General features: G+C 39.1%; 2 protein-coding genes across 3 annotated transcripts; one reads left to right on the top strand and one right to left on the bottom strand.

Moving 5' to 3' along the window:
• Positions 1 to 130: 130 nt before the first annotated feature.
• LOC308410354 (Golgi pH regulator) lies at positions 131 to 7905 on the bottom strand. The gene is made up of 14 exons (XM_080903631.1): positions 7650 to 7905; positions 6301 to 6360; positions 6080 to 6183; positions 5890 to 5996; positions 5704 to 5805; positions 5384 to 5504; positions 4119 to 4199; positions 3919 to 4028; positions 3643 to 3731; positions 2515 to 2607; positions 2272 to 2367; positions 1741 to 1830; positions 1584 to 1649; positions 131 to 1190 (listed from the first exon to the last, which is right to left on the bottom strand). The coding sequence occupies exons 1-14, from the start codon at positions 7689 to 7691 to the stop codon at positions 984 to 986; spliced, it is 1368 nt and encodes a 455-aa protein (XP_080759757.1). The 5' UTR covers positions 7692 to 7905; the 3' UTR covers positions 131 to 983.
• Positions 7906 to 8424: 519 nt separating this feature from the next.
• Positions 8425 to 22694, top strand: LOC308410298 (OX-2 membrane glycoprotein). Of its 2 annotated transcripts, XM_080903540.1 has the most exons (8): positions 8425 to 8440; positions 8910 to 9002; positions 9564 to 9635; positions 9731 to 10054; positions 11237 to 11566; positions 14787 to 15071; positions 16920 to 17021; positions 21123 to 22694. In XM_080903540.1, exons 3-8 carry the CDS (start codon positions 9572 to 9574, stop codon positions 21128 to 21130), a joined length of 1113 nt encoding a protein of 370 aa, XP_080759666.1. In that variant the 5' UTR covers positions 8425 to 8440; positions 8910 to 9002; positions 9564 to 9571; the 3' UTR covers positions 21131 to 22694. The 2 variants fall into 2 exon arrangements, with proteins under 2 accessions (XP_080759666.1, XP_080759665.1); XM_080903539.1 differs by lacking the exon at positions 8425 to 8440 and having other exon boundaries at positions 8832 to 9002.
• Positions 22695 to 22763: the final 69 nt, after the last annotated feature.

Below are 22763 nucleotides of genomic sequence, written 5' to 3'. Positions count from 1 at the left end.
TATGTGGTAGTAATACATTATATTTATTATTCCCTCCCAACTAAAGTGGTATCTCCCTAACAGCAACGACTCACAGTACACTCGAGGATCGTGACAATCACGCATCATTCTCCCCACTTTAAATGCTCCTGGTATCATCAGTGTACCATGCAGCCAGGGTTGTGCAGTGATCTGCAGTTTGAAATTTAATCTTTATGTCATTTATAATTAACAGAAAGCATGGTGGTGCAACGGTAAGCACTTTTCCCTTACAGCGAGGTCAAATCCACCAGGTCGCCGAGGCCTTTCTGAGTGGAGTGTGCATGATTTCCCTGGTTGCGTGGGTTTCTCCAGGTACTGACAGCTAACTGATAGTTCTAAATGGCTGTTTGCCACTATGCGTTAGCCCTGTGATAGACTGGCCGCCTGTCCAGCATGTACTCTGCCTCTCACCTAAGACAGCTGGCATAGCCTGCAGCGACCCTGAATATGGTATATGCATAATCGATGGATGGTAATTTACAATAAAGTAAAAGGAGTAGGTGTGGTCTTAGTATGCTGCTGTGGCAAATAATCCAAGATGGTGAAAAATGTGGCCTTAAACCAAACCATTTACAATTTCATCCAGCTGAAACGTTGACTGACATATGGTGAACAGGCCCCAGGTCAGCTCCAATCATGACAATGAAGAAAGAAAAGAATGTAGTAAACAAATGAAACAGTATTTGTATTTTCAAATAGAAAATCAAAAAAACCTAATAATAATGTTCTGTAAATACTTTAATTTCAAGAGGGTCCAAGTTCAAAGTTGTTCTCTTAGCCCCAAAAGGTCCCCAAAACTTATTCCTCAAAATCCACCATTCCTGATTCAGGAAAAGGCAGTCCAGGTAAATATGTCCAACATATACATATAAAATAATGTAATTTTGGATATCTCTAAATTCCAAATTTAAAAGTTAGCCCATGCATCACAAGTCCAAAGAGAGGTGATGTACTTCAGGAGATCAGAGTGCCATGTGTTTTTCTGGTGCCTGCTTGTGGGCCAGATAAAGGAAGAGGATGCTGGACAAAGCGCTGACCAGGAAGATGACATCAAACCAGCGGTGATAGAAGTTGAACTGCAGCTCTCCCAGAACCTCTGTCACAATGGAGCGATACTCCAATGGCATGCTCATACGCATCAGCAGCACAGATGACACGAAATACATCCCCTATTGGATTGAGATACACAGAAACGTCTGATTGCCAAATTACAGTTACAGACAATTTGATTCAGTATAACTTGTTATGCAATGTTTACAATCTTACAACTCAGTCTCATGTTTACAACCACAGGTTATTGCTGGTATTTAAATCAACACCGGCAAGTGGAGGCTAGTGCAACATGGAAACAATTGTGTTTGATGTTTATAGACATATTTTTCTATATATTTTTAATTTAATTTTTACATTTTATTGAGGAACTGTGTGGATTTTTTTCTTTTTTGCACAGAGAGAATTGCGCCTCAGTTTCATTGCTACGATGACAACAAAGATTCAGATTCACGGTCATTTGTAGGCTGCAGGTTTTCTTAAAAACATAGGCGTAAGGCAGACACACTCACCATGATCTGAGCGAGGACAAGCACAATGACATTGGAAGACTTGCTGCTTGATATTGCGTAGAAAAACTAAAAATAAGCAGCAGAAAATGTTTCATTAAACTGATCATGAGGATCAAGATGAACTGCCTAAAAAGACCTTATGAAGTGACAGCTTTACCTTGGTGAGGGTGATGAGTAAGCCACGTATCGACGTGACGATGATTATTCCCACCAAGATGAAAGAAATGTGTTGGGACCAAAACTTGACCTGAAAAGTGAGAAAGACAAAAAATCAATAAGAAAAACAGTGGCGTGAGAAATAGTGCAGGCAAAAACCAATAAAAGATTTTATTTTGTAGCCATTTATTCATTTAAATTCAAAAGTGACTCCAAGGATCTTTAATTGTGAACTGTGAGAACTCAAAAAAATAATGAGCATGATCAGAGTTCTTGCAGAAAACAAGTCTACATGACATATGACATTGCTGCAGGTCTTGTGTATTACTCATGTTATGGGGACATATTTACACAGCTAAATTATGGAGACGTGTCTGGAGAACAAAAAAAGGCCCCATAACATGAAATTTCAGTAAAAAAAATTCATTTTTAAACATTAAGGTAAGACAAGTATTGTTTATGTTTGGGTCGAGTCTTATGAACTAATCGAAACACAGCTTTGTGTTTGTGAGTGCATGGGTGTGTGTCTCACATCAAACTGAATGCCCAGGTAGTTCACCGTAATTTCAATGCCCCTCGTCACTGGATCCGTCTTTCCCACTCTATCAAACACTATGTTTATAGTGGCCTATGATTACAAGAAGAATAACATTTTATTACATCTAGTGCAATAAAGATACACAGTGACACTTACTATGTAACCAAAACTATGTATGTCATTATGAATGGGAAAAAACAAAAACAAAGCCAGAGTACATTATGTGAATATTCTCACCATGAAGATTTTCCACACACAGTAGATGGAAAAGAAGTAGCCAAGGAAGTTAAAGTATTTTCCCTGGAATGTCTTTGAGTACTCAATTCGCTCCTGCAGATAAAGAAAGGTGGTGTTAAAAAATTTGCAAATCATTTACCCTACATACAAGAAAAGGGCGTAGTGTGTATAAATAAATGTGTCTATAAAGGCAGGATGTGCTGTTATGGTGTCAGAGTCCTCTTGGATTTAATCAAAACATTCAATTAAACAATGGTTTCTATGGAAAACACAGGCATGCATGTCGCTTTGTGCTTCAGACTAAACCTTACCTGCTTAAATCACAAAAATAACAACCACACTTGCCACGTTATTAACATTTTAGAATCAGCATTTTACAAGGAGTAGTGGTGTAATCCTCTATATGGTGGACAGGCAATGTAAATGGTTCACATCATGCTAGGGACTCATGCTAGTGCATATGTTATAAGGACCCTGATATGTTACAGATCAATAACTAAGCTTAACAGAGTAATGATGATGAAAGCTGAACAGCTATTAAGTCATAACATGACCTGAATTCTTTACTTGATACTTACTGAAGAATAAGCAAGAGTGAAAAGGGACCTGAATACTGGACCTGGTTTCAGCAAGAGTCCAGCTAATATTTCAGACAGATATTTGCTGATGTAAAAAATAAGATATTCCAATACATTGGCAGACTCACTGACTCCATTTGTTATGGGTAGTTATTAATTTACTTGCTCAAGTTTTGCCCAACTCTGCCCAGATCAATTCCCAATATGCATGCTCCCACCAGAGTGGTTGGAGAGTGCCCTCTGGTGGGCAAACTATGCAGCATCAACAGTTGTAGCAAGATTGAAGGGTGTTTCTCCTCTCTTGTATAGTCAGTCAATCAGCTGTTGCAAGTGCCAATACAGATACACCAGCAAATAGCTAGTATCAGATCATACTAGTGGCCCACTGATAAATCGGTTGGGTTCTAATCAAAAGAACAGAAATCACAACTGAGATGGGATGTTCAACTTGTTATAGATGAGGAATTTTAAAAATATATAAAATAAATTAGAGAAGGTCTCCAAAGTCCACAGCAAAGTGTGCATGTGATCACACATGCACTCTTGTTACCTTAGTGGCTTGGAGGTCTACGGTCTCAAGAAAAAGCTGCCGACTCAACTCCTCAAGAGCGTCAACCTCCTGCTGGACCAGAGAGAGGTCTGGAGAAAGAAGTCAAGGATGACTACAAATATTTAAGCCCACTTAAAATGGAGATATTCAGTAACAGCTGAAAAATCACAGAAATTAGGCTTCAAATAAGTTACAAATCCCGTCATGTTGCACCACGTAAAACTGCTGTGGCAACCCCGTGTGTCAAGTTTTATTCATTATAGGCATAAAGGATACTTTCACTGCCCGTTTGTGTCGAGGTGACACTCTTGATCATGCCCCAGAATCCTGTCTGTTTGTTCTGGTCTTCCCCACGCTGGTACATCTGCCTCCGGGTCATAGCAATTCTTTAAAAATAGTTTAAAAAAAAAAAATCTATGAAATGCGACACAAATATGTTTTTGTAGTTTAAGAAAAAACAAAAAGTCTTTTCTTACCGTTTCTTTTTGCTGACAATCATGTCCATAGTCTGAAGCAGCCGTCTCTCCAGAGCAAGGATGTCACTGTCTGTTACATTTCTATGAACGCAACAAAAGCACAAAGCATAAAGGCAGTGTCATCCTTTGTTTGAGTTCTGCCATGAAAAAAAGATAAAAGTCAGTATGATAATCAGTGAGACTCAGATTAATATAATGCATGATTACAGTCATGGTAAAAAGAATGTACAGCCTATTTCAATTATCAGGATATTATAATAATAAAGCCATCTGGCTAGCAGGCTCTAAAATTATTTAAGAACAAACCATGATGTGACATGTTACACTGTGTCACTATTTCACAAAACTAAGACAAAAACATAGAAGCAGTGTGAAAAACTAAGTATACACCATGATGCAACAGCTTGTGAAACCATTTTAACAGCAATAACCTCAGTTAACCGTTTCCCAGTTTATCAATCCCACACGTTTGTGAGACTGATAGACGGGGAGTGGGTCTCCTATGCTGAGTATGAGTATGAGGCGTTTGTGCTAATATGCTCTGTTTAGTTTCTGCTACACATGACACTGTTCAATATGACCAAACATCTCCACTCCAAAGATGTCTTGTGGTTTCTTCACATACAAACCAAACTCATGCTGCCACGTTCCTTTTAGAGCAAAGTGGCTTTCTGAAAACCCTCCAAACCAACCACAATTCTTCAGTAGAATCTGAGATATAGCTCTTGGTGTTTTTAGTTTCTCTGAGCGTCGCACAGTCTGACCTTGAGGTGACTTTGTTGGGATGTTTACTTCTGGAACGATTGGCAGCTGTCTTAAATGTCTTCCGTTTATGAGTAATGTTTCTTGCTGTAAATGACAGCTATACAAGCCTTCCCAGATTGACAGGCAGTGACCATTGTTACTGTAAGATCACTGCAGATATCTTTCCTCCTTGGCACTGTTTTAATACACACCCGAATGCTCCAGACCGGCAAACTGATCTGCTAATGATCGCTTAATCAAATGCATTTGATTATCAGCACCTGGCTGTTACTTTCCCTCTTAATTCCTATGGAAGAAGTAAGGGTGGGCTTAGTTTTTCAAACGCTGCTTCTGGATTCATCCATCTTTGTTAAATAAATCATGACACTGTGTAATGCATCATATGCTGTTGTTTAACAGAAGTTGTATTTACCTCATTTTAAGCCCTGCTAAAAATATACTTTCTGTTTCACATAGCATAGCTGAAAGTGTTGTCAGAATACACTCACAGTGGAGCTTACCTGAGGAAGTAGGACATGTAGGTGTAGGGACAGTTGACGGCACCAAACCCAGACAGCAGAGCCATGAGAGTGACTCCGATCACACCAACACGACTGATTAGCTGCTCAATGGATAAAATCCCTAACACAACCCCCCCCCACAAAGCATCAGACTGAAGCATCACAACTCTTCGCTTGCCCTTCAACACTCTTTCCAAAGTACAATATTAGAGATGGGACCTCTGTATTTTAAAAAAAAAATTATAATGTTTGAAATACTCTATGCAGTGTGAGAACATAAAAGTGACTGGTGGTTAATAAAGTGAGCTATGTGCACTCACCATGTTTCGGGCTCAAGATGGGGAATGGATCTCCCAACTTCCAGAAGAAATACATGAAGGTAAACCACACCATACAGGCAAAAAGAAGCCGCTGTCTCTGCACTGCTCCGAGAGATGTCAAACAGTTTAAAAAACTTTAAGTGATAAAATCTGATTTTTTTTAGTGGGCAAAAGTGGCGAACTTACATAGGCGGATGTTGCTGACAACAAAATAACCAATGTAGAAAGGCACCACAAAGATTAGAACCAGCAGAATCACGTAGAGATTCAGCTTCCAGTGGAAATACCTGGAACTGTTGCAAACACATAAAGGCTCACGTCTTTCATTGACTGTAAGCAACAAAACACACTAAAATCTCACAGAAAATACACCAACCTGCTGCTTAAGGCACCCAGAATCTCAAAGATAATGAGCTCAAACATCGTGCATGAAAAAGCAAAGGTGACAGAGAAAACCACCTGGACAACATAGTGCCGCACCTGCACACAAACAAAAACACATTTAATTAATTACAACGCAACCTAAACGCTTACATTTTTCTTATTAGATTTATTATTATCCATCCTGGTGATAATTTGTAAGTAAAGACACTGTACCTCATAGTCTTTGAACAGCTGCCGCATAAAGAACAACCAGCCGAAACCAAAGAACAGAACCTGTGTGGAATAAAGTGGGAGGTATGTGCATACCATCAAATTTCAGCTTATCAGAGCTAGAGATAGTTTGATGGATTTGTTCGAATAAATATGTGCTTAAGTTAAATACGAAAGCATGTCTTCAGCTTCAGGTTTCTGGTATAGGTGCCCGTTCACTAGCTAATTCTCACATTATCACAGCTTACTGGCTATGAAAATGTCCAGTAAGCTGTAGGATCACTGGGATCAATGGCAGTTCAAGTTCTCTTTCCCAATTTGCAGCCCTACACCAAAAATGCTTATCACCTATTTGCAATCAGGTGTTGTGCCAAAAAGTGATCGTCTGCCAAAAACTGTTTTTATATGCCAAGTCATCCTGAGCCTCAACATTCCTGTCACAAGCCAAAATCAGGTTTTGGCAGTGACTTTTATAAATCCTTTATTTATCAAGTAAGAAAAAAAAACACTTAAAAAAAAGAGTAATCTGACCAAGAGGACAGCAGAAATTACAACATATATAACAATAGTTCAGGAAACATATTTCAAGTGTCCAAAAGGGACTGGCTTGGTTATAATGTAGGTACAATAACACAGAGTTATGAAGATACTTGAAAAACTGGTAATTTTTAAAGTTTCTATATAAACCCTTTACAAATCCTGTTCACTAAAGTCAATTTACAAATATAAGTAAAGACATTACACTTAAAAAACACATGGAAACATTGGAAATCAGTTTTTGGCACAACATCGGTCATGGATTTCCACCCACCTTACAAAACAAGCATTCATTCTGCAACAAGCAAATCCAACATTCACAAGTGTGAAGCTGACGAAACTCAGCTAAACCTACTTGTAGAGTGTGAAACTACATAATCCACAAGTTCTCCTGCACAGCAAACCTACTGTATTTCTATCCTCGCAATTCACTAGGAAACAGCCTGAATGTTCTTTTGTTAAAATCACCATGTATTAAAGTACACATTAAAGTACTCAAGGGATGTAAACATTCTCTCAAATTGTACTCTCAAAGCTTACATTTTAGTAAAGGCGCTTTTGCTTAGGTAGGACAACAACTTGTAAGTTGTTGTTATTCTTCTGTTAAATGAAGTTATTTACAACCACAACTCGATATTTAGCAAGGTCTGTACCATCTGTAAACTAGCACCAAGCTAACAGTCTTCAAAATGCGTTTTCGGTGTGATATTGGGAGGATACACTTGAGAGTCAAAGCTTAGACCTGTCACTGCATGTCCGGGTGTACGAAGTTAAACACGAGTTACTACCAGTCGACTCTTCCAGCTCAGCATTACCTGTGAGGTGAACATAATGACTGAGTCCACTAGAAACGACATGATGACAGTTTAGTGCGTCGAAAACTAACTGAGCATGTGTAACTGGGTCGAGCACAGCTTCCGTTCACGCTGACATGATAGAAACTCTCCGATCTGAATGCAAATTATTCGTTATGTCGTTAAGAAGCGCATATTTGGAGCAACTGTTATTAAACTGTTATCTTAAAGCAACTGCCCGCGAAGGGACGTCACCGAGATGACTCCTGCAAATACACTTCCGTCTCACAGTTATGACGTCAAAAACAAAAAATAAATTTCGCCAGAAAGTATGGTTTTCATTTTGTAGCAAACCGTGAACGTGGCTATATTATTTACATTTATCAGAAATGTAATTTATTTTACAATTGTTGTTTTTTCCATATGTAAAAACGTAGACGTAAAAAAATAAGCGCAACAAAAACGCACTTCTTACTTTTCTTTACTTCAATAAAGTTAATAAAAAATGTACTCAACCATAGCGTTAAATTGTTTTCATTGTTTTTAAATAAATTGCGAATTATTTATAAATATCATTTATTTAATCATTCATTCACTTTTTAATACCTGGGGACAAATTTAGAGAGGCAAGACTGGGATGGTTTTGGGTTGGACGTGTGCAGTGGAGGGATAGTGGAAATACTGGGAAAAGTATGCTAACTGTAGATGGAGTTGACAGGCAGGAGACGAAGAAGAAGATCTCAGCGAAGTCAATAGAAGTTTTGAAGGAGGACATGCAGAGGGATGCGACACAGGAGGATCTTCGGGATAGGGTGAGATGGAGGACACTGGAGGCCCCTAAAGGAAGCAGTTTAATGAATAAGATTTATGTATTTAGTATTTGTATTACATTCACTCGTCTCAGCCTTGGAGTAGTTTGAAAAATTGTTATGTTTTCTGATGTCATCCTATGAGGTTTTACCCAAAGTTCCAATGAAAGCCTTAAATTAATATGTTTTACTCAAACTTCTAATTTATTATAATGTGTACTTGACATCAAAATGAAACACTTGTCAGCTGCGTCCTGCAGTCCATGGTTGATTGCAGGCTTTGTGAAACCAGAAATGCACACAAAGTCCCTCCAGAGGGCGTTGTGAGCGCAAAACATGAGCTATGTGGTTCAGCCTGTTGTGGGCGCCTCACCGCAGTCCGTTGTTGGCCGGCTGGTGTTCACGGCGGAGTTTGATGTGCGCACAGTGGAAAAGAGTTGGATGAGTAAAAACGGTCTCTATCCTTTTCTAGAGTGAAGTTTCCCGAGACTGACAAATCATAAGGATGAGCGAGATGTTGCAGAGGTAGAAGATTTTAAACTGCTTGGCTTTTTGGCATACAAAGGTGAGTGATTTAGTCTCATGGGTCTATAATTTGTATATGATAGGGCTTTTGATTTATTAATCTTTTAAAGGAATTTTGTTTCATTCACTTGGTTAACAACAGGTGATCTGATTTCAGCAAAGTAGTACAACACTTATAATCACTAATTTCTTTGACGTGCAATTATCTACAGTTGTATTTAATTTGGAGTTTGAGCCGTTAGGCTTAAATCCAACCCTGAATCGGTTTAATCATCTCTACTGTGATAACTTTGCGACTTACTCAGGGTATCATCTGAAAGTCTTTGCGCACTTAATTTATAGATGTATAGAAATATTTTGAACTGCACTAAATGCTTTATGGAGTAAAATCTCTGTAAAAAAATGTACATTGTTGAATACAGCAGTTTAACTGGCTTTCTGAGTAAGATAAAGTGAGTTTGCCTTTTCAGCCTTCATTCTGCATCACTGGATCATCTTCTTTCTTTTTTTAATTATAAGAGAGGGTATATTCACACAGGAGCAGACTATAATCATTTGTTAAATCTCAGTAACTCTCGTTTTCTCTCTGTTGAATGAGCAGTGAAGAAGATGATGATCCAGGCCTCCTGTCTGCAGCTGTGTTCACTCTTGCTTATGGCAGGACGCCTACAAGGTGAGTGTGCCAAACCACGCTTATAGCATAAGGAAAAAGCTAAAGTGAGGATGTTCTGTACATCAGCTTATGATTTTCTCTGGTGGTTGTTCCAGCTAGAGTAACAGCAACCCAGCATCTGGAAGCACCGGTGGAGAAGCCTTTCACTCTGACCTGCAGTCTTTCAAAGGAGCGAGGTGAATCCCTGAGACAGGTGCGTTGGCTAGATGTCCAGAACAAGACCCTGCTGACCTACCAGCCTGGCAACAGGGAGAGTGTGAGCGGACAGCAGCATGTGGAACTCGCCCCGTCGTCTGCGAAGGACACCTCGTCTATCATCATTCGCAGGGTGGGCTTCCGTGATGAAGGCTGCTACACTTGCATATTTGACCTGCACCCTACTGGTTCAAAGCAGGGATCGACGTGTCTCACAGTGACTTGTGAGTAAGCCCATTAATGATAACAGATTAACATTAATGATCTTGGTGCAACAGCAGTATGTTATAGTTTAGGTAAATCCTGTGTGCTTGTACACATTTCTGAAGCTGTACCAATCTGTTACAGGACAGAATGAGTAGCTTGCCTGTATGGATTAAGGTACTGATCCTTTACAGCAGTGTTTCTGGCTCAGTTCAGAGACCTCTGGTGGACTTCAGTGCATTCTTCTCAGATTCCTGTAATCAACGTAATGTCTTCTGCTCCATAAAATGGCTAAAAATAAAAGTTTATATGATGCTGTTATTGCACTGAATGTAAAGTGAGTATCAGTCTGCACAGCCATAACTGAACAAAAAATGAATGAATTGTAATGCAAGCTGACCTACAGGCTTTGCATGGGTGAAAGTTCAAAATGTCTTTTTTTTTTTTTTCAAACAAAAGCACACTAAACATGCAGGTCTCTTGTATTTAAACCACAGTGAAAATCTTCTATGGCATAGTAAGAATGGCTGCGAACTAGTTGGGAAGACCTGCTCTAGAAGCCAGTTTGAGTAATGATCCCCTTGACACAAGGAAGGAGGCAGATGTCATTCACAGGGTCAAACTGAAGAGCTCAATTGTTCTGAAGCGGAAGTAAAATGGCCTGTCAACTGGTTGATACACCATTAGTATCATCAGTGTCGTCTGTTTTTGAATGAGAAAATGTGAGATGTGCTACAATAGCTGCTGGTATATTTGAGAAATAACAAAGATTGAAATTGAGACGCCACACGAGAATCATAAAAGCCAGTCAGCTGAATGGAGTTTCCATCATTTCTGTCCTCAGTGGTGCACCATTTCTTAACTGATTTTGGATGCCTGCCCTTTGCACCCGACCGTTAACACTGAAAATATGTGAATACTGATGTCCCTAACCACTGCTCACCTCTGAACAAGAGTTGATGAGTATGTTGAAACTCAGCCAGTCATGTTAATAAAGAGCCGTGGAGCAGTGGGAGGAGGGCTCTAACCAAAAACAGCTGGTGTGGATTCCAGTGACTGGTTTCTGTTTGGGCGTCTCATATTTCTGAATATTAACATTGTCCTGTTTGCACCCTTTATCTGCCTTTTTCTTTTCTTTATCTTATCTTCTCATCCATCATTCTTTCACTGACTAGTGTTTTTTTCTCTTTTTAAATCTCCAGCTCAAGTCACCGTTGATGGTAACAAAACAGCAGTTAGCGGCAAAAAGGTTTCCCTTTTATGCTCCTATGGTTTGCCAGAAAAAGTTCAACAGATAATGTGGAGGCACATTTCTGCTCAAGGAGAATCCACGGATGTAGCCTCCTTTGCAAAACGGAGCGACCCCATGATCGAGCCACCCTACCAGGGGAGAGTCTGGCTCACTTCCTCCCTGTCTGACAGTCAGCTTACCATCCAGCCTGTTGCCATCCAGGACGAAGGCTGTTACACTTGCATCTATGAAACACGTTCTGATGGGCCGAAGACCTCCACAGTTTGTCTCTCCACCTACGGTAAACACCTGTTTTCACAGTGGGCTATTACTGGTGATGCTGTTGTGGTTCAGTATTGTAAAAGGATAATCCACACAAGAACTCAGTATTTGTACAAACCCTGAGACATCTTATGTACAATAAACTTACCATAAATCAGAAATGAAGCACAGTTTAAAAGTTTCTTAAAATAAAGTTTTGAAAATAAAATAAAATTGCTAATTGCTATAGTCATTAATTGTGTAATCTGCTCACACCAAGTGCCTAGTTAGCACAAATCAGAGGGAGTAAAAGAACAGTCTCTGTACTGTTGAAAACATAATTTTTTAACAATATGCAAAAAATAAGCAAGTCTGTGTAATATTTGCAAAGTTATCTTACAAAATTAGTTAAATGCTAATTTTGTAGCTAGCTCACCAGATAAAATGTAAACAGAAACATCTAGCCTGTTTCTGCACAAAGGTAATAAACACTGCTGGTGAATTTGCATTATTGTTTTGTCATGCAAGAAAGAAAATTTTCACATGATTCTGTGCAAAACTAATTGATAAGAACTCGTAGCGCCATCTTTACGAGCAATAATATGAATTTATCAGATTCTCACATCATTGTCCAGCCTTACCAAGCGTTAGTTTTTAGACAGATGGTCTCACATTTGATTGAAGATTACTTTGGCATACAGAGTAGTTTGTGGTCAACTTAATGACTACAAGGTGCTCAGCCCAAATCATCACCCCTGCACCACCGTGCTCTGCAGTTACATTAGGCGTCTGTGCTGTTTTGCTGTGTTTGGTTCTCTCCAGGCACGGCACTGTACATCACAGCTCCGCTAAAGTATCATTTAACTGTGATTGGTAAGATACTCACTTGATTTAGTTAATTCAGACTATTACAGTCTCATATTTGCTTTGTAAAATGCTTAAACCTACCCTTTGGCCCTAGAATTTAACTGGAAGTGATTGAGCTGTTCTGAGATTAAATTAAGCCCTGGACAAGTGGAAGATTTGGCTTGTTGGTGGCACTAGTTGAAATGTCAGGCGACCAATAAAGTCATTAGGAGTCTTAATCGAGGCACGCTGAACCAAATTACGCCCAGAATTTCACGCCAAATTTCCAAAGCAGTACATCAAATTGACATAGTTTGCTCTGGGCTAGCGGACCTAATCAAGGTTCCCTACCTCCCACAGAGCTATGATTTTATTTGTTGTTAGTGCGGCTGATACTTCAAAAGTCTTCAGTTTTTTGAGGCTGTGTTTTTGTAAAATAGTGTCACTTTCGCATGGAATGAAGAAAATAGTTGGAGCTAAAAGCCGAGAGAAAAATAAAGCAGGCAGGCTTTAGTGCAACTAGGAGACGATTTAACTTGGACATTTTTGGCAGGATAGACAGGTACCCCCTGGGATTCAGATAGGAATGTGCATCTTTTCTCCCAGATTTTGCCCTATGCACAATTTTATGATATCACAAGAGTAGACTGTTGTTAACACACAAACTCAGAACAGAACAGGAGTGTGTCCGTGCAAAGAATGGACCATTCGGAAGAACGATGGAGGCAGGGAACGAGGTCCTGATGCATGACTCTGTCAGTGTTTGCGGCAGACAGTGATTCCCTCTGTGCTTTGTTTCTCTCTCTCTCTTTATGCTCATTTGCTTTTCCACTTTTCTCCCATTCCCTTGCTCTCACAATTATCTCAAGAAACACACGTGCTTTTGTCTGAAACTGAACTGTACAGGACAGTAGGCGCTCTGGGTGCTGAAGCATGATTAGCATTAATGTTTTATTCTTAATGCTTATTGTTGCCAACAGGCTTCTAACTTCATTCCACTTTGGGTGTGACATAATATGGCCTTCTTTTCTCCCACTTTCAGAAATACTGTTCAACAGCAATTATAGCCCATGCAGACACATTTACATTATCTTTGCTATTACAAGTATTCTTAATTACATTAATAAAAAACATGGTACTAGGCCAGACTCCCTTTGCCTTTAGATCTGACTTCATGGTAATTCTTCCTGGTATATATTTAACAAGGTGCTGTAATCATTTCTCTAAGATTAAGGTCCATATTGACATGGCGGTATCACACAGTTGCTGCAGATTCGTCATTTGAACATCCATGATGTGAATCTCCTGTTCCACCAAATCTCAGTGCTGCTTTTTTGGATTGAAATCTGGTGACTGTGGAGGCCTTTTTAGTACAGCGAACTCACTGCCATGTTAAAAAAATGATTTAATCTTTGTGCGTTATCCTCCTGAAAGCAGACCAGCAGGGTTAGTTAAACTAGAGTGTGAAAAACATGGAATGGAGAAATGTGTAACGTGATTTAAAAGCTCTAAAGAAGATTTTTCATACTACAAGTGAAGCGGTCACTGAGTTCACATCTTCACGGCTGCATTAAATTTCTGCATGAAATTATACATTTTCAGCTTTTATATGTCACAGTTTGTGGTTTATTTAAGTTGTAACACCAGGCTTGGCACAGTATACATTAGGTAATATATAAATGTCTTAACTTACTACAAATCTCAAAAGTAATCGCCACCATGAGGGAAAAAGCAATTACAATACTTTGATTGTTTTTACGTATATATATTTGTGCCATTGTAATAGGTAACTACATAGTAATGAACGGGGACAAAAATGTACTTCCTCGTAATACATTTGCTGTTTAGGACACACGAGCATTACATTTTAAATAAAAGCCACAGTCATTCCAAGCTATGCAACACGAAGGCATTATTATGGTTTGGATTGTTGTCAGATTGATCTCAGATTTGAACCACCCTCTAAGGCTGTTGATGGGTGAAGTTTATCACGTAGAATTTGCAGAAATTGCTGAAACTCTGAATGCCAGATATTTGTGGCTAAATGTTTTCTTGCCAACAGAAATGTTCTGAGTTCCAGTGTATCACATTCCTTTCTCAGCCCAGAGAACAGAGAATTGAAAACAGCCAGATATTTACTTATGGATCTAAGGAGTGCAGGAATTCGCATATCTTAGCTGAACGAACCGAAAGGCTTTAAGGGTTTTATTAGATATGATTTTAGAAATTTAAATTAGCACACTTAGATGATGGAAACTAAAACAATGGACCAATTTATAGATTAAAGTAATCTGACACATGATTGATTTACCACAGCATGCTTTTCATATTTCACTGACTGCTTTTATTTTTATTGAAGCAACAGAAAGGTTTATTGCAATAAACTTGGATTTGTGTAAATTTATTATTCGCAGTGCTGCCAAAACCTCAGGTGAGCTACAAAACCACTTCTCCAGGGGTGATCGAGGCAAACTGCACCTCTGTTTCAAGGCCGCCGGCAGAGATTGTGTGGAATGTGGAGAGAGACAACCGCACCATGCACCCACCTGTGACAAAGCAGCTACCGCAAGATGATGGGACCACTCTAGTGATCAGTACGCTGACTGTCCAGTCTGGGTTGCTTAAAGACGTGTCGGTCAAATGCTTGGTGCACCACAAAGGGCTTGAGTCACCAATTGCTGTATCAATGAACACTAAGAGTAAGTTAGTGTTACTAATCCTTCTTCTTTGAAGATCTCAGCGGCTGAGCTTTTTTTGCCCTGAGCTACGTTATGTTACAAACTTAAAATGTCTTTCTGCAGGCAATACTACAACCCAGGATGAAAAAGATAGTAGAAATAGTTTTTAAATGTTCTCTAAAAGACACCCATAAACTGCATTGCACTAGTTCCCATACTTGCAGACCCATCCTCATCTTATGTAGGTCTGTTAGCCTTTTCAATTTTTTGCATAAAGGCAATCTTCACTTCATAACATGGTGAAATGAACATTTCAATACCACTCTTACCTTCATGAAAATGAAACTACAGTCAGCTGGATACCATACTTTAGCACAAAATCCAAGAATTCGATACTGCATTAAAAGATGAAACCTCAAGGGTCAAATCAAAATTGTTTTTTTAAGCTTCCTCATGGATCTTCTGAGCAGTGTTTCAATTTTCAACCCATGGACCCTGTGCATTAATATTATGCTCTGCTGAGCACAGAGGCAGTGTCCTTGGCTGATGCGGTGGAACTTGTTAGTAGATAGTCATACAGACCACTGCCCTTTCTCGCTTGACCACGATTGATAACACAGCTGGCCTGCTTCCTGATCCACTCGCCAGCACCGTCTCCTTCTCATGGCTTCCAGTAACCACAGGAGTCTCTGCACGATGCCTTGCAACTCATTAAAGCAGAGCCATGAATATGAGGTGCCCATAAAAATTAAAAATGCATTCAAATATAGCTCATTGTGGAGTGCTGTTAGCCCTCCAGGACTGTGGTTGGATTGTTCACCCTGTTCTGACCATGTGCAAATTTGCAGTGACTACTGAATCTCTTCTGCTGTGTTGGGGGGTTTAAATTTAGGGAAAAGCATAAAATAAGGAGGTAAAGTATGAGATAGATTTTTCTCCAGAGAAGCCTGAATTATGATACTATAAATATTTAAATATACATAACATTAAACAGTAACTTACTTCCTATCTAGGATTCACTAAATGTTCAGAATTATCATAATGGCCTTACTGTCTCTCTATTTAAAAGTCTCAATCAAAGGAAGAAATTTGGAAGTGAAAGCTCAGATATGATGAGCAGGGGTACTGTAGAACAATGGCTGTATAAGCCCCCAAACCCCCCAAAAACTCCACAATGCATGCCATCTGTTTCAAGTGCTGGATTAAGGTATGATTTTTGCCTTTTTTTAAAGACAATATTGCACAAGCAACCTATAAAATGATAATTTGCTCTACCTACATGTCTGTTTTCATGCAGACTGAAGACAGAGCATCTTAAATAGAAAGTTACAGATGCTCATAGATGATTTGTTGATGCCAGCAATGCAACTCTCCCTTATTCAAGTGTTTATGCTAAGCTAACAGGCTGTCAAGGGAGCCTCTTAGTTTACTCAGCACCTCATGTTAACTGATAAGGATGAGAGTGGGAGTGATCACCAGTTTAAGTGAATCAGCAAAGTTGCTGAGTGAATTAGTGTTTTCCCATTCTTCACCAGTATGGTTAAAAAATCTCTGTTGTGTTTTTTAATGGTCTGGAAGCTTTGGCATATGTAAACTGTGTGCTATTGTCAGGTATTTCATTTTCTGATGACCTGTGGTTTATCTTGGTTTAATGGGTCAAGAGTGGAATCAGACAGTAACTAAATTAAATCTGAGATTTAATCAGGGCAGGTCTATAGCTGCAGAGAGGCACTTTTCAGTTTAGCACAGCCCTTCGGTACAAACAGTCACAGAAATACTAACAGCAAAATTAAATTGAAGAATTATATGTTTATCTATTTATAGAGATATTAAAACAGCTGATCAGATTTCTGTATTTTTCCCTTCCAGTCGGGACGGCGCTCACCATCCTGATCTCAGTCACTACAGTAGCAGCTCTGTTAGTTCTGTCTCTCTGCTTCTGCCTTTGGAAGTGTTTTTTGCGTAAAGAAGGTGAGTATGCCCACTGTATAACTCCAAAAATGTCTCACTGTCATTATTTGAGGGTTGTATCAGGAATACATATGAAAAATCTCGTGTTGATGTCCACACTCCTGTCGTTTTAGCCACCTGTCCACAGGTTTTATGTAACTAGTGGTGTGAGCTGGTCACCTCAAGTTAACTAGATTGCTTTATGTTCATAAATGCTACAAAACATGCAGTATCATTAAGAAATGAAAGCTTCAAAATACTTTTTGTTAAAACATTTGCCCTGATTTCTGATTCTGGGAGGAGACATACAGTGGGGCAAAAAAGTATTTAGTCAGCCACCGATTGTGCAAGTTCCCCCACTTAAAATGATGACAGAGGTCAGTAATTTGCACCAGAGGTACACTTCAACTGTGAGAGACAGAATGTGAAAAAAAAATCCATGAATCCACATGGTAGGATTTGTAAAGAATTTATTCGTAAATCAGGGTGGAAAATAAGTATTTGGTCAATAACAAAAATACAACTCAATACTTTGTAACATAACCTTTGTTGGCAATAACAGAGGTCAAACGTTTACTATAGGTCTTTACCAGGTTTGCACACACAGTAGCTGGTATTTTGGCCCATTCCTCCATGCAGATCTTCTCGAGAGCAGTGATGTTTTGGGGCTGTCGCCGAGCAACACGGACTTTCAACTCCCGCCACAGATTTTCTATGGGGTTGAGGTCTGGAGACTGGCTAGGCCACTCCAGGACTTTCAAATGCTTCTTACGGAGCCACTCCTTTGTTGCCCGGGCGGTGTGTTTTGGATCATTGTCATGTTGGAAGACCCAGCCTCGTTTCATCTTCAAAGTTCTCACTGATGGAAGGAGGTTTTGGCTCAAAATCTCACGATACATGGCCCCATTCATTCTGTCCTTAACACGGATCAGTCGTCCTGTCCCCTTGGCAGAAAAACAGCCCCATAGCATGATGTTTCCACCCCCATGCTTCACAGTAGGTATGGTGTTCTTGGGATGCAACTCAGTATTCTTCTTCCTCCAAACACGACGAGTTGAGTTTATACCAAAAAGTTCTACTTTGGTTTCATCTGACCACATGACATTCTCCCAATCCTCTGCTGTATCATCCATGTGCTCTCTGGCAAACTTCAGACGGGCCTGGACATGCACTGGCTTCAGCAGCAGAACACGTCTGGCACTGCGGGATTTGATTCCCTGCTGTTGTAGTGTGTTACTGATGGTGACCTTTGTTACTTTGGTCCCAGCTCTCTGCACGTCATTCACCAGGTCCCCCCGTGTGGTTCTGGGATCTTTGCTCACCGTTCTCATGATCATTTTGACCCCACGGGATGAGATCTTGCGTGGAGCCCCAGATCGAGGGAGATTATCAGTGGTCTTGTATGTCTTCCATTTTCTGATGATTGCTCCCACAGTTGATTTTTTCACACCAAGCTGCTTGCCTATTGTAGATTCACTCTTCCCAGTCTGGTGCAGGTCTACAATACTTTTCCTGGTGTCCTTCGAAAGCTCTTTGGTCTTGGCCATGGCGGAGTTTGGAGTCTGACCGTTTGAGGCTGTGGACAGGTGTCTTTTATACAGATGATGGGTTCAAACAGGTGCCATTCATACAGGTAACGAGTGGGGGACAGAAAAGCTTCTTACAGAAGACGTTACAGGTCTGTGAGAGCCAGAGATTTTCCTTGTTTGAGGTGACCAAATACTTATTTTCCACCCTGATTTACGAATAAATTCTTTACAAATCCTACCATGTGAATTCACGGATTTTTTTTTCACATTCTGTCTCTCACAGTTGAAGTGTACCTCTGGTGCAAATTACTGACCTCTGTCATCATTTTAAGTGGGGGAACTTGCACAATCGGTGGCTGACTAAATACTTTTTTGCCCCACTGTAAATGCCTTTGTCAGAACTGGGCTCCGTGTCTGCCAAATAAAACATGCAGAGCTACACATGGTTCCCGCCCTTTGTAAACATGTGACTCAAACAGTGAACAAACTAAATTAATATTGGAAGTAAAACAGTATTTTTTTATTTCAACGTTAAAGAACTGCTTGTGCACTAATATACTGTGCTCTTGATACTGACAGTCTCTTGGCTTGAATTGTTTTAAAGTTATTACACTTTCTCCACTCACTCCATCGTAATTCTCTTAAAGCCAAGAGATCATTTGAAGGTCAAGGAAATCTAATATTTGGGGCTCCTTCTCTTATTGTGGGTTTAGGCAAACTGCCTGGGTGCTTCAAAAACAATGAAGAAGCAGTTGCCAGATGTGGTGTTCTTCAATAATAGTGTTATAATATTGAAATAATGGTCAGAAAGTCATTTCCCACAGGTCAGATATTGTGAAATGACTCCCAGTATCCACTAACGTCCATATTGTGGCATACACTGTCAAGTATATTTACTGATTTAGTTCCAAATTTGTGCCCAGAGTTGTGTAATTACCTTAATTGTGAGATTCCAATAAGATTTGTCAGTGTGTTATAATCTGCAAATATGTATTGAGTTTCTGTGTGTATAATTATATTAGTAAATGTTTTGAAAATAAAAAAAAATCATCTCTTTCAGTCTGAATACAGATTTGGAGATATGTGTACACATTTGCAAAATTACTACGCACACAGCTCCACATTACTGCACACATTCACAAGTCAAAGTGACTTTTTACGATATTCTCTTGCACATTTTGCAAATCTTATTATGCACCCATAGGTTGTAATGCGTTGTAAACATGTGCATTTTAATTATAATAACATCCCCATCGATAGGCTCTCAGTTATCACCAACTTACATTAATATTTAGAAGCCTGGAGGAGCAGGAATTTATATTATATGTTGTTGTAAACTGGTTTTATTCATATCTATAAAATTACCTGATCTGTCTTGTCAGTTAGTTTTTAATCTGTAAACTCTGAAACTAGCTTTTGCTTCTAAACAGTATCTCACTTGTCTTTAGTCAACTTGTGACATAAATGCTACATTTACAATATTGAATATATGAATGGGAAAATGGGTGCTGAAGCTGCTGCACTCAGTATTTGAGATTCCAGTTGTATTTAATATTATCATTAACCGCATGGCCTAGGGGTAACTGCAGATTCACTTTGTGATGGTGGAGAGGAAAAACTCCCCTGTAGCTGGAAGTGCCTTCTGGCAGGACCAGGCTCAGAGAGAAGAAGGTATCTGCCTCAGTCGATCAGTGGAGAGGCAAAAAGAGTGAAAGGAGCAGCACAAAGCACAAAACCAACAAAAGAGTATGAGAGTGTAGACAAAAATGAATGACATGCACTATAAAGACTGAGAGTGAAAGACTTTTTTAATTTCAAGACTAGAAACTTCTAAAAGTCTCTGGTTCTCTCAGTTTTTTGTATTATTTCACTTTTTATAAGTTTCTATATTGATTCCATCTGGAAATGGGTTTCATAACATCCTCCAAGTTTAGTTAATATTTACAGTTAGGACTGAACATCGATGGTATGATATTCCTGCTTCATTGTCCTGTACCTGCACTCCATCTGCACTTTACTGACAAATTTAAGAGCTGTTTTCCGTCTGTGCAAGAAGGAAGTCCGAGTATAGCAGTTCTGACTGAATAAGGAAATCAGCCAAAGCCAAAGAAGTCAAAGAAAACTTTACAGACAAGACTTTTACAAAGAAAGATCTGATGGAACCAGTTCATACACTGAACAAAGTGAAGAGTTGGACAGAGACTAGGTTCTGCAGTTTTCCCACTTACCTCATCTTATTATGACAGGAATGATTTATGGTAACGAATTTTCCTGGAACTTGATTTTAAAAACTCTGATTGCAATAAAACTATATTATTTAATTTAATAATTTGTAATCCAGATATTATTACATATACTGTAAAAAATCAGTGTGATAGTCATTTCATGTTTTTTAAAACCTGCATGATCAATCACGTTTTGTCTTTTGACTTTGTGCCTCTGTGTTTTTTAGCATGTAGTACCTTTCCACAGTTAAACTGTTTCAGACTTTTTTCTGAAATGTAAATGTTAAATATTAGAAAAACCTTTATTTTTATACTTTATAATGCATTTTTAGATATTCTTTACTCTCTCCTCGTACTTTTGTTTTCAGCTGATTGATCGTAAACAAATGAGACCAGAGGCTGACAAGAAGAAATGCTGGGAGCCAGCCTTGCAGAATTATTTCCCTGCATTATCTTCGTCTTCATCATCATCATCATCATCATCATCATCATCATCTCGGTACAAAGGGAAGATATTCTGACACACCTCTGTAGGATGTTCAGTACAATCCTATTTATGAGCACCAAATGGACAACACTTAACTCTGCTCTGCTGCTTCTGATATAATCTGCCAGACTGTCCTCACATGGTGTCAGTGAGAAACTCTTAAGCAGATCTCGCTGTCGTTCTCTGTGTGACTCTGTAATTGAATGAATCGATGCCCATGCATTCCTGAACCAACAGCAGCGTCTCTGTGCGGCAAATTAAAGTACTTGTTTGATAGCACATCGCCTGTCCTCAAAACACTTTCCTCTTTTAGACTCTGAGTCTTTTACCTGGTCTTTAAAGAAAGAGTGCACTGCTATTTTATATTTTTCATATTCAGCATTAGCAGAAACCAAATGTGTATTTGTATGTATCCATGCTGAAATTAAAGGCAGTAAACGCTTTATGTTTTGAAAAACGTATATATATAATTTTATTTTAAAACAGTGAAATTATATTAAATATTCCAAGATTTCGCTGCTCAGCCACGCCTGCACTGCAGAGATGTACTAACATTTTGGGTGATTTTTGGACAGTAGGAAAGAAAATGCCATCCCTTAAATAACCAGCTAACTGTCACTATGAGCTGATACTTATTCTTCCTCTGGTACCTCAGCTGAAGACCCTGTCGCTTCAGTGTATTGTGATAGTTGGGTGGGGCCATCGGTAGTATTAGATGAACTAAAAGGGCTGCATACTGATTCCTTGTTTATGTAATATCTATTACAAACTTTTCTACACGTTTCAAAGTCTGTTTGTGTTTGATGTGTGTGTGCATGTGTGTGTGTGTCCATGTGTGTTCGTTAGAGGTTGAATTCCACGGTCAGATGGCTTGAATCAATTGCCTGAGGGAGCAACAGTAAAACCTTTTTTGGTGCCCCAGAAAGGAATGCGTGTCTTGTTCGATGCCTCCATCCTACAGTCATGGTTAGTGGTTTGAAAAATTGCTTGAGAACTTCACGTTAAACACCCAAAGAGAGACTCCACTCCTCTAAATATTTTTGCTCTGGATCAAAGTGGTACCTGCGTGCTTATATGATCAGCAATGAATTACAATGGCGCTTCTGGGTATTACTGTGTTTGTATGTGCAAAGCGGTGCTTTTAAAATGTTATTTCTCTGTTGAAATAATATTTCATTTCAAAGCATATGACTTGCATCTCTCAGTTATTTTCTTTGTAAACAGATGAGCAGCATGAAAGTTATTAGAGTTTAAGATCAGCACTTCATTCAAAAGCTACAAAAGCATTTAAGTAGTACTTACCTGTATGTGGAGTTTGAGCATACACAGTGATCAGAAACACATCATAATTCTGAAAGTGGGTTCAGATTTTTTTAATAGGAATGCAAGGTAGCGTCCAACAGGAAAAAAAATCAAAGGATGCACGAATGACTATTTACATATGTAAAGTTAATGTAATAAATGCAACAAACAGAATAATAAAAGTGTTTAAAAATGCATTCAGACTCTCACTGTCATCCTT

Source organism: Rhamphochromis sp. 'chilingali' (genome assembly GCF_963969265.1).
Source record: "Rhamphochromis sp. 'chilingali' genome assembly, chromosome: 14".
Lineage (NCBI taxonomy): Eukaryota > Metazoa > Chordata > Actinopteri > Cichliformes > Cichlidae > Rhamphochromis > Rhamphochromis sp. 'chilingali'.
Note: the sequence above shows the minus strand (reverse complement) of the source record. Positions and strands in the feature narration are given on the sequence as shown.